Below are 20,434 nucleotides of genomic sequence, written 5' to 3' on the forward strand. Positions count from 1 at the left end.
AGTAGTCGAGACTATGTTTAACATACAAGCATCCTTACAACCATTTCGGGTTTGATTTCCATTGAGTTTGATTCACCTTTGATTCTTGATTGATTTGATTGATTCACCTCACACTTTAACATAAAAGTAAACACGCACAAGTAACACATAAGGCACACTCACACGTATAAAAAGTACTAAAATCCCCACACTTGAGTTTGATGATTGATTTGACTAGCTTGATTATTGATTGACTAGCTTTATTGCGTTGTTACTTCCTATCATTCACAGTCGGTCGTTGATTCACAGTTCGATTATCGTCCGATTAGTTTGATTATACAACACTTACTCCAAATAATACGAAAATCAAAATGAAACTAAAAAGAAATTAATCTTTATTAATCTTTAATTCCAATAACAGTCAACACTTGACTTTGACTTTGACTTTTGGAAAACACGGGGTGTTACAGTCCACATATAGTTTGGCCAATTTGTCGGAACTAAAAGTTTCCTTAATTGGCAGAAAATGGGCTGACTTAGTCAGTTTGTCGACAATCACTCAAATCGTGTCATTGCCACGTTTGGTCTTTGGTAACTTGGTAATCAAATCCATAGTTACCATCTCTCATTTCCATATGGGAATTTTAAGTTGTTGTAGCAGTCCTAACGGTTTCTGCTGTTCAGCTTTAACTTGTGAACACGTCAGACACTTAGCTACATAAGTGGCTATGGATTTCTTCATACCCATCCACCAATAGTTCTTTTTCAAATTCTGGTACATTTTGTCTCCTCTAGGATGTACAGAATATCTAGAACTATGAGCTTCCTGGAGGATCAGATCTCTGAGTCCTCCAAAGATAGGAACCCAAATACGATTATTAAATCTCAGGATTCCATCATTCCCAGGTGCTAACTCATCAACAGTTCGACCTAATCCTTCATTAGAAGCATTTGCTTCTAATAAGGCTTGCTTCTGAGCATCTAATAGCTTTTCATTCAAGCTAGTCTGGAGCTCAATTCTTTTGGCGTTAGCCCTGATAGGTTTAACCCTTTCCTTGCGACTCAAGGCATCAGCAACGACATTTGCCTTACCGGGATGGTAACGAATCTCACATTCATAATCATTCAATGTCTCCATCCAACGACGTTGTCCCATGTTTAAGTCCTTATGATTAAACAAATGCTGGAGACTTTTATGATCAGTGTATATAATACACCTTGTGTCATATAGATAATGTCTCCACAACTTTAGTGCAAATACGACGACACCCAATTCTAAATCATGGGTGGTGTAATTCCTTTCGTGCACCTGAAGTTGTCGTGATGCATATGAAATCACTTTGCCTCTTTGAATGAGTACACAACCCATTCCTGTGTGTGAAGCATCACAGTATACAACAAAGTCTTCAATCCCCTCAGGTAGGGTTAAGACAGGAGCATTGCTCAATTTATGTTTCAGAATCTCAAAGGATTCCTTCTATTTGGGACCCCACTCAAACTTGACATTCTTACGGGTCAAAGTAGTCAAAGGAGTGGTAACTCGAGAGAAGTTCTCAATGAATCTTCTGTAATAGCCAGCCAGTCCTAAGAAGCTACGAATCTCAGATGGAGTCTTGGGAGCTTCCCAATTCATTATAGCTTCAATCTTGGCGGGATCCACCTGGATACCACGCTCACTGGTCATATATCCAAGAAACTAGACCTCTCTAAGCCAAAACTTGCACTTAGAGAACTTTGCATAAAGCTTCTGTTGGTTTAGCAATTCAAGAATGCATCTGAGATGTTTCTCGTGATCATTCTGATTACGAGAATAGATAAGTATGTTGTCTATAAAGACAACGACAAACTTATCTAAATACGGCTTGCAGACTCTATTCATGAGATCCATGAATGTTGCAGGTGCGTTCATGAGCCCAAAAGGCATCACTAAGAATTCATAGTGGTTGTATCTGGTTCTGAAAGCAGTCTTTGGAACATCCTCGCTCCTAACTTTCAGTTGATGATAACCAGATCTCAAATCAATCTTGGAGAAATAACTAGCTCCCTGCAATTCGTTGAACAGATCATCGATCCTTGGCAATGGATAACGATTCTTGATCGTTATCTTGTTCAGCTCATGGTAATCAATGCACATTCGCATTGAACCGTCTTTCTTTTTAATGAACATACTAGGAGCTCGCCAAGGCGAAGAACTTGGCTGAAAAAAGCTTTTCTCCAATAGCTCATCCAGTTGTGCCTTCAGCTCCTTCATCTCCGTGGGTGCTAAGCGGTATGGAGCTCTAGCTACAGGAGCAGATCCAGGCAAGATGTCAATCCTGAACTCGACTTGCCTCTCCGGGGGTAGACCGGGAAAATCTTCAGGAAATACATCTGAATATTCGGAAATAACTGGGATATCTTTAATCCTTGGCTTTGGTTCATCAATAGTTACTTGTGCCATGTAGATGACACATCCTCCCTTCAAACACTTGGATGCTTTAAGCAGAGACACCTTCTCGGGCAATCCATAGTGTTGATCTCCATGAATGGTGAGTACTTCACCGAATGGGGATTTAATTTTGATAAGTTTCTTATCACATGTAATACGGGCTTGGTTATGAGCTAACCAATCCATGCCTAAAACTATATCGAACCCCACCAAATTCATTGGCAAATGATTAACAGGGATAGGAATGTTCTCAATGGATATAACGCATCTATCAAGAATAGTGGAAACGGTTTCTATGCTACCGTCTGCCATCTCTACTTCATAAGTAATATCTAAGGCTCTTATGGGCAGATTTAATAGTTTACTAAACTTATGGTCAACAAAGCTCTTATCAGCTCCAGAATCAAATAGAACTCTAGCAAAAATATCATTTACGAGGAACGTACCCGTAATGACGTTAGCATCCTTAACTGTTTCTCTTGCAGTTAGCTGGAAAGCTCGAGCATTGGACTTCTTTGCCTCCCCAGGCTTTGCATTACCCTCAGCAGCTCGCTTAGGGCAATTGGTCTTTATGTGGCCTTTATCACCACATCCATAGCAAACAACATTTTTCAAGTCCTTATAATCAGGGGACTTGTGACCAGTCTTCTCGCAGATGCCACACGGCTTTGACTGCTGGTCTGTTCGACACTGTCCCCAGTGTTGCTTCCCACAAGTTTTGCACATGGGTCTATCATCAGACCTCTGTTGGTTCTTGTTGAACCCAAATTTTCCTTTCTTGGAATCCTGGAAACGATTATCATCATGCTTTCTCTTCCCATCAGTGTCAGTCTTGACTAACTTCAACCTTACTTCATCCTGAGTAAGGGAAAGAGATAGATCCACAGCGGATCTGAATGTTGTGGGTTTAGAGGCTTTAACCATGCCTTTTATCTACGGTGCCAAACCACCGATAAATCGCGCAATGCGCTTTGATTCAGGTGTAATCAAATAGGAAACTAATCTGGACAATGAGTTGTAGTGGGATACATATTTCTAATAGTTCAGGTTCTTCATAGTGAGAGTCAAGAAATCAGACTCCACTTTCTCAACCTCATGTGGAGGGCAGTAAGTTTCTTTAATCAGGTCCACAAACTTGGACCACTTCATATTTTACAGGGAAACTTTCCCCGTCGAATGTATCATGGCCTTCCACCATGTTAGGGTATCGCCCTTGAAAGATTGAGATACATACTTGACAATGTCTTTATCAGCACAGCCGCTGATGTCTACAACAGTTTCCATTTCATCGAGCCACTTCATGGCATCGATGGCTCCTTTCTCCCCCCGTGAAGTCCGAGGTTTACACGATACAAAGTACTTATATGTACACCCATCTTTAATAGTATGGGATTTCTCCTTGGCAACACGTCTAGGCTCACTCCTCTCATTTGAGGAATAATGTGAGCTTTCAGATTTATGTGTGGGAGAATGTGGGATTGATTGGGACTTTGGATGGGTCCAACCCGATCCTTTAAAATTGGCCATGAAATTCTCCATGGCTTTGCCGACTTCAGCATCTATTAGGGCTTGTAGGTTATTTCCTTCGCCCTCGCGAGTATCGTGTCCATCATCCTATTGGCATTTTCAGATTTCTGGTTCGCCATATATAGAAAATTTGGACTACAAGCCAAAGATAAATTATTGCTCAGTGCAATATATTGAATAATATAAATGGTCATCGAATTTGATGACTTGAAAATTTTATCAGTCATGGTCTTATTGTACCATATATAGGCTATAAGGTTTGGATATATATATATATATATATATATATATATATATATATATATATCCTTCACCTTTTGAGTCAGTGTGCATATAGTCACAACTGCCTAAATATGATTTAACATTACATTGAATGTTAAATAAGTTTAATCAAATATTATTTAGCCAAGGTGTCAAAGGATCATAAGAGGCTATAAGGCTTGGACATAGTCCTCCACCTATTGGACAGTGCACCATAATGGTCACAACTGCCATTGTCTCATTTGACAATATAATTTTAATAATATCATGAGCTGCGATCTTATTCGATCATGAGGCTATAAGGCTTGGACATAGTCCTCCACCTTTTGGACAGGGAGCCATATGGCCATAACTGCCATTGTCTTATTTGATAAATAAATATAGCCCATAGGCAAATCATTTAACATCATATTGGATGTTAAGAATAAAATGATCATCGCATTAATTATATTAATATTATTAGCCATTTGATCATATAGGCTATAAGGCTTGGACATAGTCCACCACCTTGATGGCTAGTGTGATTCCTCATTGCCACACTGCCAGGAATATTAACATTACTTTGAATGTTAATACATGAAGAATGTCTTAAAACCAATTGGGGTGTCCCAGTTGGCCAGTCCCACCTCTACTCTTCACAGAGACCCGGGTTCGAGTCCAGGCAGGGGGTATTCTGCCACCTTCTTCCCAGAGGGAAACGGACTCAGCTCGGGATGGGGTATTAACCGCCAGGCAGCATTGGGACGTTGCTAGCTTGTGGAGTGGGATCACTCCAGCGGCCGGGAGGTCCGTGCAATAACCCCCCCCCCCATGAAGAATGTCTTAATGGTCTCACAATAATAATATGTATATCTTTAGCCATGGTCTCATTTGACCATAGAGGCTATAAGGTTTGGACATAGTCCTTTACCTATTAGGTTAATGTGATTCCTCTTTGCCACATGGTTGGTCAAAAAACATTAAGAAGATTTTTGTGAATTTTCGCGCAGATCGATAATGTGCAAATTAAAATCGAGACGATCGCTTGAACAATGGCGAAACAAATATATATAAGATAATTTCAAATTATCATTGAAATATGAAAGATTACAATACTTGTCCACATAGGAACTTTTGAAATTGAAATACATACTTAGTCCACATACGGACTTTTGAATTAAAATATAATGACATGTCCAACATGGACTTTTGGAATCTAAAATTACAATACAATAAAAGATAAATAACAAATCTTCATTCATCCTTCTTTCCCTTGATTATCTTGGAAAGCTTCTTGAAGATCTTGCTGTTCTCCTTTTGTTCTTTTCAGCCTGACGTTGAATCTGCTCCGCTCGTTCCAAGGCTTGATTAATAGCCTCGAGTTTTTACAGTGGTTGTGGTTGAGGAGCAACAGGATACTAGTACCCATAATTGGGATATCCAGCATTTGGATAAGCGGGAGGAAATGGTGATGGATAAAGTGCGTTATGAACAACCGCCTGATGTAACGCCCGTCTTAATTTAATATAAATTTACTACTAAATACGCATTTAGTTTAAGGAAAAAAATACGAATTAACAAAAGCTTTGTTAGTTTTAGGTTTCTTACATGACTAAAGTACTTAGGATTATCAATCCTAAAAGTTTAAAACATAGTAAAATGTGGCATCAAGAGTTACATATTTCATATTCAACTAAACAAAAGACATCATTCGCGGAAGCTTCAAAAGTATGGTGTTCGGTTCTCGCTAAATGCTTGATCTGCATCCGGGATATCATCAACAATACCTAACGTCAAAACCATCTCAAATGTTAGTTTTGACGACATATAAACATGTATATTCAAGTTCTACTATCAAACAAATGAAAACAAAAATAAAATTTCCGAAATAGGTCTCTCGCGCCATGCGAGAGACACCATTAAATCGTTCGCGGGCCGCGAGCGGCCCCCCGTGTCGCGCCAGGTCTAATGCTCCTCATCGCGTGCCGCGGGGAGTCGATTTTCCAGCGGGTGCAGGTTCCGGACCTGCATTTCTTGCCCAACACCAATTTTTCCAAAAATAAAACTTTAAATGGCCATAACTTTCGTTTTACAAGTCCGTTTTTCGCGATTCTTTTTCCTACGCGTCCGTAATCGAAATACGGATCCGTTTATCATATTTATTTGCATCAAAATTCGGATTATAGCCTGATAGCCTATAAATCCCATTTTATTTATTCGACCCATTAAGTTATGTATCATACTTTACATCATTCATCCCGGGCTTGTCAATTTTGGCGTGTCACTTCCATTCCATGGTTTTACGCACGCAATAGAATCATGCTTGTTTTCCAATGTGTCAAGCATGCCGCTTAACGCAAATTTTGTTAGTTAAATTTCTAATATTTTGACCCAACGTTAAGGGTTCCTTAAATCAAACTTAGCGTATCCATTACATGGCTTACACAATTTATCACTAACACATTATGTGACCTTTAAGTCACTACTTACATCATCGTTTTAAAGCATAGTTTTGACCCATTTGATTGTCGAGTGAGGACCTTCACTTCATTGACAACCAAGCTTATTCCAACCATTGTTTTAACCCATTTTCTATAATGTACCGAACGATTCTAACCGTTTTTTTAACCCGTATTACTTAGTCCAATCATACTTTAACCATCTATTTTGATCCGTTCGGTTTGCCATGTGAACTTCGTCACTTCTATGGCTTACCAAACATACACTAATTATTCAATTTGACCCGTTTGATCTATCGACTGAACTTCGTCACTTCAATGACACATCAAACGCGCATATCACACCATGATACAATTAACAAGCTATAACTAAACATTTTTACATAATGTGACGAAACTAATAGTTATGTACCTCTAGAGTGTTCCTTTCAAGCGCGTATCCGTCCCGGCTTGTCCGCTTGAGGATTCGATCCCTTTACCTATAGAGTTCAACCAACTACCGTTTAGAACTCTATTCATAACGCACAACGCATAATTTGCCATATCTTTCAAATATGCGTTTTTATTCGAAATTTACTATTTTAGCTTTCTCTTAGGCGTTTTAACAAACACCTTGCGGGCGTAATTTTTATACATCATCTAGCTAGTTCATGTCTAACTTTTTAATCCAAATTTCAATCATCAAAAACAAGCCCTTATGTCTAGTGTTCATGGACTTAATTTATAACTTGCATCATCACCTCCATTTTCACTATTCAACATTAAATTACATGTGTTCATCAAGAAAACCTACTTAGTTCATACTTGATTAGTTCACAAATCACTAGTTTATGGCACAATTCCAACGAGTTTGCATCTAGGGTTTGTTCCTAGACTTATACTCACATCAATTCGACTATAACATTCAAGATTCACACAAGAACTTAGTTCATGCATGATTATGAAAATTTCAAAATATCACCAAACATCAAAATTCAATATACCTTGTGATCTACTAGCTTAGGTGATCACGATTTTAGTTAAAGCCCCAATTTTTTTAGCTTGATTGCTCTTGATTTGTTGAGTTTCTTATGGTTTAGGGTTTTGAACAAGGACTCCCTTTTGGCTCCTAATGAAATCGCCAGACATACACATACGTATGTGTGTGTTTTATTTGTTATTTGTTTTAATTAAAAACTTAATCCCAGTTTCCCATGTTTAGTCCATCAACATTTATATGTTTATAATTTGGGCCAATTTACTTCAAGCTTCCTTATTGTTTAGCAATTTATGATTAACTAAGTTAGTAAATCCTAGTTACATTATTATTCGGTAGAACCAATATATATACCATGTGTAAATAATTATCAGTTTCTAATATTTTCGGGGTGTTACACCCCGTTACCTCGGGCCTTTTATAAGCTGTATTTCCTCCAAAGCTTTGATTCACTTTTTATTTAATATTAGGCTTATTTATTTAAATCCTAATATTTACCGGGTTTATTTTTACCACTTACGGTATTTTAACCGTTTATTTTCAGTTACTTTATTATAATTAATAAACCCGTTTTTGGGGTTTTACACCTGAAGGTAGGGGTCGTATGACAAAGCTGGATAATTATAATCCATAGGTGCTAAGAAAGAAGTATTATATCCAGTCATATCTGGATATGTAGGAATGGGGTTATCAAAACCCAAAGGTGGTTATTGAGGTGGCTCAACAACTGGTTCAGTATTAGAAGGTCCACCCATTTGTGGGTCCTCTGGAATGGTAGGATAAGTTGGAGGCAAAGGTGGAAGCGAACCTGACCATTGCCCTGCACGTACTGACATACATGCACCACGAGGCTTCCTTGGTTGTGGTGGTGGTTGCGGTTTCTCCGCGAGCTCCATTGGTTCGTCCTCTTGTGGAGGTGGCGACATTTGTGAAGGTGGATAAGGAGGTGTGTTAACAAAAGTAAACTGATTAAAATATTGGTCCTATTCGTCGAGACCCCGATAAGAAGATCCTACATAGGATGCCGTGTCATTTGACAGTTCAATTGGATGCATGTGGGATCCCAATGGCGGCATTTCTGGGTCAGAATAGTCATCTGGTTGGTTTTGTTGGTTTTGGCTAACTGATGGTGTGTTTATAAACTGGTTAGGGTCAAATGAGTCATGATGAGAATATGATCGGGAGTGATGAGAATGGTGTGAATGATGAGAGTGGGAGGAATGGTGTGAGACAGAATGTCTCGCTGACTGCGACGAATGAGACTCGTTCGAATATTGCGAGTGGTCCATATGCTTTTGAGTAGATTTAGAGTTGCTTTTACTACATTATATTCAAAACCGATTCATATCTAGAGTTTAATGATGTTAAGAGAATACGAGCTAAAATGAGCAAACGGTACTGATATGCACCAAATGCAACATATAAATTATATCAAATAAGGTATAAAAACAACCATTTTTAGTACTAATGTTGGAAAAAGTGTGTTTCGTTCTTTACTTTTGATTTACAGGATTAAAAGAGCTTAAATGTACAAAAGGAACAAATTAACGGTAAAAACCAGCATAAATACAGAGGAAGGGAAGTTGATACACTATATCGACCCTCCAAGCTTCACCCCAAGAACAAAAATAACAAACCAGAACCCAAGCACGGGGCCGTGCCTGCAAGGCATGGGGTCGTGCCCCACTCAAGATTCCTTGAAGAAAGAAGACAAACAGAAGCAGACAAGGGACACGGGGTCGTGTCTCATGGACTTCGTGGTCAACTCTCAGATTTGCAAATATGGGTTCGTACAACAAGTACAAGGGCAACAGGGCTGTGTGAGCATCTGGACTGACAAGTGCATGAAATGAAGACAGAGAAGGAGAAGGACACAGGGCCATGCCTACCAGGCACGGGGCCGTGTAAATCTACTGTTTTCAGCTATAAATAGAGGTTCTTGGCTCACTTGAAACTCATCCCTTGGTAAACCACTTCTCTCACACCTGCCACCACTCCACCACCACTACTATCATCATTCACCACAATCATCCATCATCCATCCTTAGAGTGTGTGTAGTAGTCTCGGGATCCAAGATCGATCATAAGAGTTTTTGTCAAACAAAGGACATGCTTGGCTAATCTCTTACATCACTTGGTGAAGACAAATCATTTATGTATTACTTTTGATTTCCAAGCTTTGGTAACTTTTTAATTGGATATGTATTAATGACTTTAATAACTAGTTTTTTTTATTAAAAGTGAACTTTATTCTGTCATCTCTTCATGTTTTGTTGATTCACTCATTCGTGTCTTTACGGTTTATATAAAGCGTGTTAACTGCCTGGAAGGGGGTTAGAAGGGTGGTTTAGACAAATTTCTTGCCTCGTTCAGTGTATAGATCCTGCGAGGACTTGATTCAAGCTTATTAGGACTTCCTTTGAGGCGTATAGCATCAAATTGGGGGAAGTAAGAACGGCTTGAATCCCTTATAAATAAGCTACTATAAAACTTTAAACCGGCCTTGCGGGACTATATCCTTGCTGGCTCAGACCAATATGGCCGAGGGTAGCGTTGCCTCCAAAAGACGGACATGCCACAGTTTGCATTAATAACTCACATAATTATCTTTCAATAATCCGGCCTTGCGGGACTGTATCCCCGCTGACTCAGCCCAATATGGTTGAGGGTAGCTTTGCCTCCAAAAGAGGGACATGCCACTATAACTAAGATAATCTCTTAAAAAACTCAAAGTGCGGAAATCATCAAAGGATACATAAATGACGAGTCGGAACCAAGTGATTCTATCTTGTCTATCTGTTCTTTTATTTATTTAATTTCTTTATTTTTATTTATTTAAAAAATCTTTACTAAAAATTTGGTTAGATTAGACGTCGCCGATATTCCGGTATTAAAAGCTCTTGTGTCCTTGGACGACCTCGGTATCTTACCATCACTATACTACGCCAACGATGGGCACGACTTCGGTATCTTACCATCACTGTACTATGCCAACGATGGGCACACTTGCCCTAGCATGTTGTAGAGAGTGATAGTTTTATATCGTGTTTTTATAAATTTAAAACTTGATAAAAGAGAAAAAAGGTACTTAAAATATAGTGAAAATCTATACACACTCGCAAACACGTTAGTTCACAAAATAACAAAACATGAATGAGTTTAATATGAGCATTATCATTCACGTAATTCTTGAATGTTATAACCAATGATCCGCAGACCAATTGGTTAGGGGGGTGGGAAGGTTTACCCACTTATGTGGGGTTCCTGCCCGGGAGATCTCAGGGTCAAATCTTGCGGGGGGCAAACTGTGGCACCAGTTCAAACTGGCAATAATATGCCAACCGCGGGATTCCTACTCGTGACCTGGGTTATCAAAGGCCAAAGGCCTAACCGAGTGATTTAATCGTCCAAAAAAAAAATTCTTGAATGTTATAATTTTAAATGTGAGTTAATGAAGTTTATTAATGCTAGGAATTAATTGATGGTTTAATTAGCTCATTTATGTGTTAGAAAGAAACATGTCGCTGGTGAATAAATGTCATATGGTAAATAAATACTTCTCTAATCTCATTTAAATTTATGATGATGTGTAGGTTTATATTATCAAATTAACTGCAACTCACATGGAATTGATGAGGAACAAGAACTAATTAGAGGCTTGATAACAATTTTAATACATCAAGTTTCAAATTTTAAATACATCAATTCTTATTTTTAAATTTTAAATTTTAAGTATTCCCGCTTGTCACGCAGGTGACCCGGGTTTGATCCCCGGCAACGGCGCCAAAAACTTAATGTGTGAAAAGTATATATATTTATTTCGAAACAAAATTTAAAATGGAATTGCTACTAAACCACACACAATCGGCAAGTGCACCAGTTGTAGTGTAGTGAAGATGGCAAGACCGGATATCAATCCGTGGACACTATAGGCGAAATTTCAATACCTAACCTCTATTAAAAACCTAGCTAATTTTAATTTTGAATTTGGGAATTTCTAATAACCTAATTAATTTATAAAGCAGTAAACGGGAATTTCACGCAAACAACTCAAGACAGCAAACTGAACGCAACAAGTAGGCGAACTCGGAAAACGGCAGCTAGGAACAAATATGATGAGAAAGAACTACCTAGGTGTCGAATCCATAGACTCATGCAATACTACTCTGACTACGGACAATGACTTAATACCCTAATCTACCCGATAAACCTCCCGCTAGAGATGATAAACCGTGCAAGAAAGTGGGCGATGTGCGAAGTGCTAAAATGAACCGGCTCGAGCTATCGATAGCAAGTCTGACATATATCAACTATATGACAACTAAGGTGTCACAATCCTCAATTCGTGAAACTGAAGAAACCTTGAAGATTGAAATCCTAGGAAACCCTAGACGCGAAGAAATAAACGGATCCGAGCTATCGGTCACCCAATCTAACCACCAACGACTAACTAATAACCTAGCAAACCTAGTTCTCCTCTCGAATCACTAGGCAAGGATGCAAGTTTTAATTAATTAATTTTAGTTCTGGATTAGCTTGATTTATTTCTAAAGTCAAGATTCAAACCGAAACCCTAAGATTACCGATTTAAACTGAAATCTAAGTCTAGGGGATATTTCTATATGCCTAAACTACTAATTCAACAACCAAGAATCAATCAAACAACTTCAACATGCAATATCAAGATCAATTTCAAGGAAAAATCATGTAAATCGCATAAAATAGTCAAAACCGAGTCAAAGTAACATCAAAAACATCTAGTTTATCTCGACCTAGGCAGTTTAGAAGTTTAGCTACTCATAATGTTTAAAGCATAAAACATATAACACAACGAAAGTCTTGGAAGTATAAATATTTTTACAAATTACAATGCCCAAAGTTCAAAATAATTATATACACTAAAGTGTATAAAAGATCCACAGGTGGATCAGATAAACAAATGAATACATAAACAGACTACTAGGCTTCTTGCATGGAGTTTACAGTGGTAAATACAAATAGCCGACACATTTTAAAAATATTTCAAAATCATTTTATGTACACAATGGCACGTATATTTTCATAAATAACTTGGGATAAAATATATCTTTTGTTATCAGTATTACATACTTGTTAATACATATGGGGCCCGGAACTAAACTCCGGTAACATGATTAACCAATACGCCACTTTAACCCAAAAAAGGGTATCCCCATAAAGGGTAAGAAAATGTTTTATTATAGCATTAGCATCTGTCGGGTGTATGCCTACACCTCGTGCTTAAGTCGTGGTCATTTACAATTAAATGAGCCGAGGATATCCAGGACACGTTCGCATTAACCCCCAATGTTTAAGTTATCAAGGAAAACGAATTAAAACTGGTTATTTGGATTTTTAGAGATAATCCATCATTGATCCCATACCCGACCAAGCAGTAATAGTTTACCGTATCCCAAGCCCGTATGGGGAAAATATGTTAAGAGTATTTACCTGTCTTAAGTCTTTACAATCCAAAGACAATATATAAGCACATTCGTTCAAACAAAATAACAAGTAAGGTTGCAATTTATTGGACGCCCTTAGTCTGGAATGAATGGTGTAATAACCAATTAGAATGTTAACGGGTCCTATTCAAGTCATAGACTTGGACCGGTTAATTAATATAAAGAAAACGGTACGGTGCGCTAGTTTAAGCGGTGACCGGATAGAATGTAGTTTAAACCCTCACAAGTACTATGACTTCTATAATATGGGTAAACAATATAACATTCTGGATTTTAAAAGAAATTGAAAGATTTGACCCAATTCGGCTAACTTATATAAACTAAGTTACATAAGTTAATCGTACGCGCATAGGCGGTATCGGGTTATCGAATGAGTCAATGTCAAGTTCAATATGCCAAAATAAGGTTAATATGTTACTACATCAGTAGGTATTACAAATTATAGGTACATTATTGTTTAAAACCAATTTATGCACAAAAGGGCATTTTGGTCAATATTATGGCATATTACATGAACTTGCACAAAACCCGACAACTGATTATGACCAAATGGTATAACCTCAGAGGGTTATTCCATACATAAATATGATCATAATGCAACTTCAAATCAGTAGCTAGATTGGCTAAATCGGGTCTAAATCGAAAGTCAAAGCAGAAGTCAAACTGCTTAACTTTCGGTTGCAAACCGAACTATAAACTGGAAATGACGGGCTGAACATTTTGTGACATGTTCTAATATGTTATATGTAAGATCCTTACTAATTTTTAACATTTAGTTAGCATTTTATAACAAAAATGACACTTACTAAAAACTTTTACATCAAAAGTATTCACACATGTTTTAAACATTCAAAAACATAGTTATAAGTGTTTACATAATTCACTTCTTAACAAAACAAAACGAGATCAGCGCGGAAGCTTCGTTTAAACGTGTGTTCGGTTCTTGTTCTTCGCTCGATCTTCATCCGGAGACCCATAATGTTCACCTATGATCAAAACCAACATAAACATTAGTTATGAGGCTTTGAAAACCATTTAAACAAAATCCTTATGCAAAAACAATAAAATTAAAAAATCCTTATGAGGCTTTGGCCATTTCTATCGCGGGCCGCGACAGCCGTCGCGTGCCGCGACGATGTTCTTTGTTTCCTGTCGCGTGACGCGACAACCACTTTTCGATAAAAGGTTTCTTTTTTTTTCGTTGCATTTGCCCAGTTATGTGTTTTATCCAATTTCCAACTTTAATTTATCATAACTTTCAATATACACATCCGTTTTACACGATTCTTGTTTCTATGCGACCGTAATACAATTACGGATACGCTTATCACCTCACTTCACAACAAAATCTGATTTATAAGCTATTGGCTTATAAATCATTTATGTGATTATTCTATCCATTTCATTTTAACATCACACTACATGTTATATAACAATGGTCATTTCTTGCCATTTTTACCCATTCCGGGCTTGTAAAAAATTAGCGTTTTCGCTCCCATTACATGGTTTGCGCACACATTTATGTCATGCTTGTTATCTACAATTGAAGCATACACTTTTTTATCAACATTCAATGAAATCAAGTTTTCTAAGTTTTGACCCAAATCCAAGGGTTCCTCAATCAAATTTTGGCGTGTCCGTTTCTCGGCTTGCGCATTCAATCTACCGATTTGTTGCGTGACATTCGAATCACTTAAAATCGCTATCGTTTTAACCATCTATTTGACCCATTTGGTTATCGAGCAAATTCCATCACTTCAATGACATACCAAACACATACATTTTTGCTATAACTACATCAATCATATTCTAACTGTCTATTTTGACCCGTTTGGTTGTCGAGTGAGTTCCATCACTTCAACGGCATACCAAACACATACATTTTCACTATAACAACATTAACATATTTACGACTAGCTTATCTACATAATGTAACGAAACTACAAGTCGCGCACCTTTCAAAGCTTATCCTTCAAGCGCGCGTCCGTTCCAACTTGACTGCTTGAAGATTCAATCACCTTGCCTATAGAGTTCAACCAACAGCGTGTTTAGAACTCATATCATTTCATATTACACGTAATTCATCAATCTTGCCAATTACGTATTTCTTTCATAATTTCATCATACCAACATTCGTTTAGGTATTTTAACAAACACCTTACGGGCAAGATTTTTATATGTCTTTTATTTAGTTCATGACTAATCTTTTTAACCAAGTTTCATTCATCAAATCAAACCATTATGTCTAGCATTCATGAACAATATCAAGACTTGCATCATAACATCAGTTTTTCACAATTTAGCATACAAAATCATGTGTTCATCACATTGTTATAAAAACCCACTTAATACATATATGGGTGTTCATCAATTTCCTAGTTTTCAACACTAAATCATTAAGCTTTCAACTAGGGTTTGTTCCTAGATATGGATTCATCATAATTCCACTCATTCATTCAACATTAAATCAAGAATTTCGATTATGAGTGTTCACCAAAGATTCAAGATATCACCAAACATGAAAATTAGACATACCTTGTGATCCCCTCACTTGAGTGATCACTAAATTCAGCTTGGATTTTATTTTGATTCGTTTTTCTTCTTGAATTTTGATGATTTCTTTGTGAATTAGGGTTCAAGATGAGAGCCCCTTTTGTGCTTTGTGTATTCTTCGACCAGAACACACACATGTGTGTGTTTTGCTTTTTGATATATTTTAATTAAAACTTTATTTCATAATTTCTCTTTTATTCCTCCAAGGTTTTCAAGTTTATAAAAGGTGCTTTTATTTACAATTTCCTTATCATTTACTAACATTTAGTTAACTAGGTTATTTACTCCTAGTTACTTTTCCGTTGGTTTTGACCAACTCACATTTTTATATAATTATATTTAAATTTAATATTTTTGGGGTGTTACATTATAGTGACTGATATAATGTCAAAAATATGTGTTTAGATACTTAGAAGTTCATTTTATACATTTTCCATAAAACTGCATTTTGACTTTTATTTAAACATAACTTTGACCCGTCATTTGACCAACTTAACGTGATCTTCAGGAGGTGCCCTCATAGGGGATTATCACCTACCTTATTACGATCGCGTAGCCATGTTCAATTCAAACAATGGTTGGACCATAATGGTCATAATCGAAAGTCAAGGCAATAGTCAATTTGCTTGAATTTCGGCTAATTACTTAGCCTACGAAAGAAATGAACTAAGAAGGAACACTTACAAGTGTTCTAGAATGAAGCTTGAACTCAGAGGAGGCCTCTAAAGAGAACCAATCTCCAGAAATGAGTGAGTAGAGAGAAATGAGTGAAATGAGCAAGTTGGAAGGTTGAATTTGGTTGGTATTTATACTAGAACAAGTGATGTAGGATTAAGCCAGGTGTTGGCCATCATTTCCAGTGTTAACAGGTGTGCTATGATGTGTTAGAAGCTGAGGGAGAGTAGCAAAATGCGAGAGAGGTGGCAGCAATGCCAGCTGCCTTGAGCAACAAACAAAACTGCCAGCACCATGCCTTACGGACCATAAGGGATAAGTGCTTACAGTCCGTAAGCACTTTAGCGCGCACACAGATTCAAGTTCTTACGGTCCGTAAGACTAAAAGTTTTGCGGTCCGTAAGGCATTGCCAGTAACATTATTATTAATTGCCTTACGGCCCGTAAGGCATCAGGCCTTGCGGTCCGTAAGGGTCACTCAGAGGCCAAAAACTGGCATGTTGACATATTTAGTCCCTTCGCATTCATACTACCACTATTTTACACAATTAGTCCCTCCAGTCCAATATTGTGGCATATTTGATAGTTCATTAGTCACGTGTTACCATATTATTTGATACAAATTTCCGAGGTGTCAGACTTGTATTCTTGCGATGTCTTCCGTAAATAAAAGTCACTCTTTTCTCAATTTGCGCCTGACCTCTTGCCCTATTCCAGCCGCCAAAAGCATCCTCCATTTTTCTCGTTGAATTCTCCTCTACGTTACCTTGTTTGTGGGCCTTTATAATTTTTATGTTATTTTCGACAACAACCCATTTATTTCTTCTAAACATCCAACACCAACTTTAGAGCCCAATCAAAATTAATTGATAATGAAAATCAACTGAACTTCAAAAATTTATCCAAGTTGGCACGAAATAATCCTTTTTCTCAGTTCCATGGACTTCATAACAATAATTTAAATTGGTCTTTCAATTCAATTCTCTAAAGTTCCCATCACGAATTTTAGAAAAATAATAAATGTAACATTCAATTTCTCATTCTCCTATATATTAATAATCTAATCTTGTGAATAGTGGATATAGTGCCCATGTCACATGGTAATTTCATTTACTCCATATATATTAATAAACCAATCTTGTAAATAGTGGATATAGTGTGCATGTCATATGGTAATTCATTTACTCGATAATGTCATTGTATATATACATGTTTTTTCATAATTTAATACATTTGGGCATTTGAAAAAGTGGTTGGGATAGCCTATTTCAACTAAAAGCTGCTCGAGCCCTTTTGTCTCTTTTACATTTAATTTTGAATTTGCAAATGAAAATATTAAACATGTTAACAAACCAATCACCAATTAATGCAATATTCATTCATTAAGTATAATTTTTTCTTTGAGACACCATCATCACATTTATTATAAAATTCATCATTTTAGCTTGGTTTTCACTAAAAATCATCAAACTTCAACCACGAACCAACTATGAGTGGATTTTAATCAAAAACAACCGTAAAGTCACTCAAAAGTGTAGGAATAACTATATAAAAATATGTATATTTAGAGCACATCAATTGACTATTTGACAACATACTTTTTTGAAGCGAGTTTCAACTCACGACCATATAACGGGTATCTTTAAACCTAAAACTAACTCGAACTCATTTACCCTAAACTTGAACCAACATAATTTGTATAAGTTTTGTGTCCTGTTGAAATTAACACACCTACTCTGGACCTTCACTTCATCTGGTAAATGCTTTTAGCAATATGAACGTTCGGTTTTTGCGTACGGTCAATGTTATAAGCGGAAACTTTTTTTTTTGTGGATCTCTAGTAGGTCTAAATTTGGCTCCCTTAAATGAGATAGGTAAAGAGATTTTAATATCCTCGATATTTTGATATAATTATCAGGGTTTCAGCTTTTTGTTGACCTATTTTCTATATATTTTATATAGAGTTTTGCAGTTAAAAAAACGTATTTTGAAGCAAATACCAAAGGAAGCACCTAGTATCATTTCACTCACACCAAGACTTGGAAAAAACTTTGCTCCCCTTTAAAAGTACAAGAAATCTTTTAAAAAAGAGTCGTTGATGCTATTCATTCGAGTCGAGTGGGTTGGGATTGCATTCCTTTTAAAAAAACGTGCTTCGGTGTTTGGCTTAACATAACAAAATATTTTATTAAAACGAAGATCGGGGGGGCCGTTAAGGAGTTTTATGAAAGGCACTGTTGGTAATGGCGAAGATATAACTTTTTGGTTAGATTCTTGGCTGTTCAATGATCCTCTCAAAGATATATTCCCTGAGTTGTTCAGCCTGGAGGTTGAAAAAAAATGGAGTGTGGCCGACAGAATTAAGCTTATCGACAACGTGGTTCAGTTTAATTGGTGCTGGAGAACTGATATCGCAGTCGCAGGCCTGGATTCGAACCTTATTCAGCTGTAATAGGAGCTTATGGGAGTTCAGGTTTTGTCTTATTCGGACCGATGGAAGTGGAGTGCAGACCCAGCTGGTATGTTTTCTGTTAAATCTGTTAAAAGATTGTTGAAAGAGGAGGAGGAGGTTCAAGGTAGTTCTTTCATTTTGAGTTGGTGTAAATGGGTCCCCGCTAAGGTTAACATTCACGCGTGGAGGATGGAGATGGATAAAGTCCCTACCGCCGAAGCCTTAACAAAGAGAAATATTGGTATCACCGCCTCCTTATGCCCGATGTGTAATTCGGAAGAAGAAACGGTCGATCATGTGTTTAATACGTGCATTATTGCCGCGAACGTTTGGAACGGTGTTAGTGTTTGGTGTAAGATACCAAACATTTTCGCCTTTTATCTCAAAGACCTCCTTTCTATTTTAAAGACCTTGACGTATCGGAGAAGAAAAAGGACGCGGTTCAAGGAATTATTTTGATCGGTTGTTGGAGTTTGTGGCGAGCTAGGAACAATGCAAAATTTTCTAATACACCTATTAGAATAGATAATATTCTGAGTGGGATTAAGGCTTTAGGCTTTTTATGGTTTTCTTATAGATCGAAACATAAAGGTTTGGAGTGGAGGGAGTGGTTATCTTTTGTAACTATGTAATCGTTGTTGTTGTTTTGTTTTGTTTTGCTGGCACGGCTTGGGTCGGTGTTTGTGTTAATGATAGTTACCTTTCAAAAAAAAAAAAGAAAGAAAGAAATGGCAAATCTAGTAAATAGACCCAATTAAAAGTGACAGGTTAAATTTGAGAATGCATAAAGGAAACCGATTAAATAACATAAATGATAAACATAAAAGGAATTTAACACCAAAGATAGAAAACTCTAATTCAATTTGTTAAAGGAATCATTAAAATCGAATATAAATCCATTAAACAAAATACATATGCAAATGTAATGCTTACCTGTTCAAATATGTTCTCTACTAATTCAAGCATTAATATTTTAAAATTAAACAAATTTAAAATTAAAAGTAAACTATAAACATCATAAACTAATCAAATAGATCTAGTCCAGATAGATCCATACATTACTATAATCCAATATTTATTTGAAACAACATTAATACACATAAACGTTACATAGAAAAGATCATGTCATCAAATTTATTAGTTGGACCAAAAACTATATTTAAATGATTTTCCTAATACCTTTACAAATCTATTATTAACTTAATATAGCATAAGATAATACGAACGTTTGTTTCCGAACCAAAGATATGATAAATATTACAAAAACCGCTTTAACTATATGTATTTAGGTAGGTGCACACATTATATCCATATATGTATGTATTCACGTATTGTATTTTATTCTTTGCCTTTTCTTACGTACTCATCTATCTAAAGTTGAATCTCTATACTTATAAATCAAAATAAGTACACGTGTAAGTTTATCACCCTCCCTCCTTTGATTTCTTTTCAATTAATTGTTGCCTATATAGTTGACACGTGTCGTGGTAAATATATTAGGTTTTTTTCTTTTAATATCACGCTCCCTCTTTACAAAATCCAACATTTATTTTCATCTAAATTCTTATAACAAATGAATTACAATCTGAAATTAGACTCCTAAATGGATCCGAATAAACTCACACCGAAAAAGATTAAATTGAGAACGCAGTAGCAATTGAT

The 20,434-nt window shown here is 36.7% G+C and overlaps 1 protein-coding gene and 1 long non-coding RNA gene across 2 annotated transcripts; one reads left to right on the forward strand and one right to left on the reverse strand.

Moving 5' to 3' along the window:
• Positions 1–13,830: 13,830 nt before the first annotated feature.
• LOC118483102 lies at positions 13,831–15,790 on the reverse strand. Its single transcript, XR_004869579.1, has 3 exons — positions 15,628–15,790; positions 15,048–15,115; positions 13,831–14,078 (listed from the first exon to the last, which is right to left on the reverse strand). It is a non-coding gene; the product is annotated as an uncharacterized LOC118483102 (long non-coding RNA).
• Positions 15,791–18,781: 2,991 nt separating this feature from the next.
• Positions 18,782–19,231, forward strand: LOC110882559. The gene has a single exon (XM_022130549.1). It carries the CDS (start codon positions 18,782–18,784, stop codon positions 19,229–19,231), a length of 450 nt encoding a protein of 149 aa, XP_021986241.1.
• The last annotated feature ends 1,203 nt before the right edge of the window (positions 19,232–20,434 follow it).

The sequence above is a fragment of the Helianthus annuus genome, chromosome 10 (genome assembly GCF_002127325.2).
Source record: "Helianthus annuus cultivar XRQ/B chromosome 10, HanXRQr2.0-SUNRISE, whole genome shotgun sequence".
Taxonomy (NCBI): Eukaryota; Viridiplantae; Streptophyta; class Magnoliopsida; order Asterales; family Asteraceae; genus Helianthus; species Helianthus annuus.

Bases quoted from the DNA above. Each gene is read 5' to 3' on its own strand.
- LOC110882559 (XM_022130549.1), top strand. From the start codon at position 18,782: ATGGGAGTTCAGGTTTTGTCTTATTCGGACCGATGGAAGTGGAGTGCA.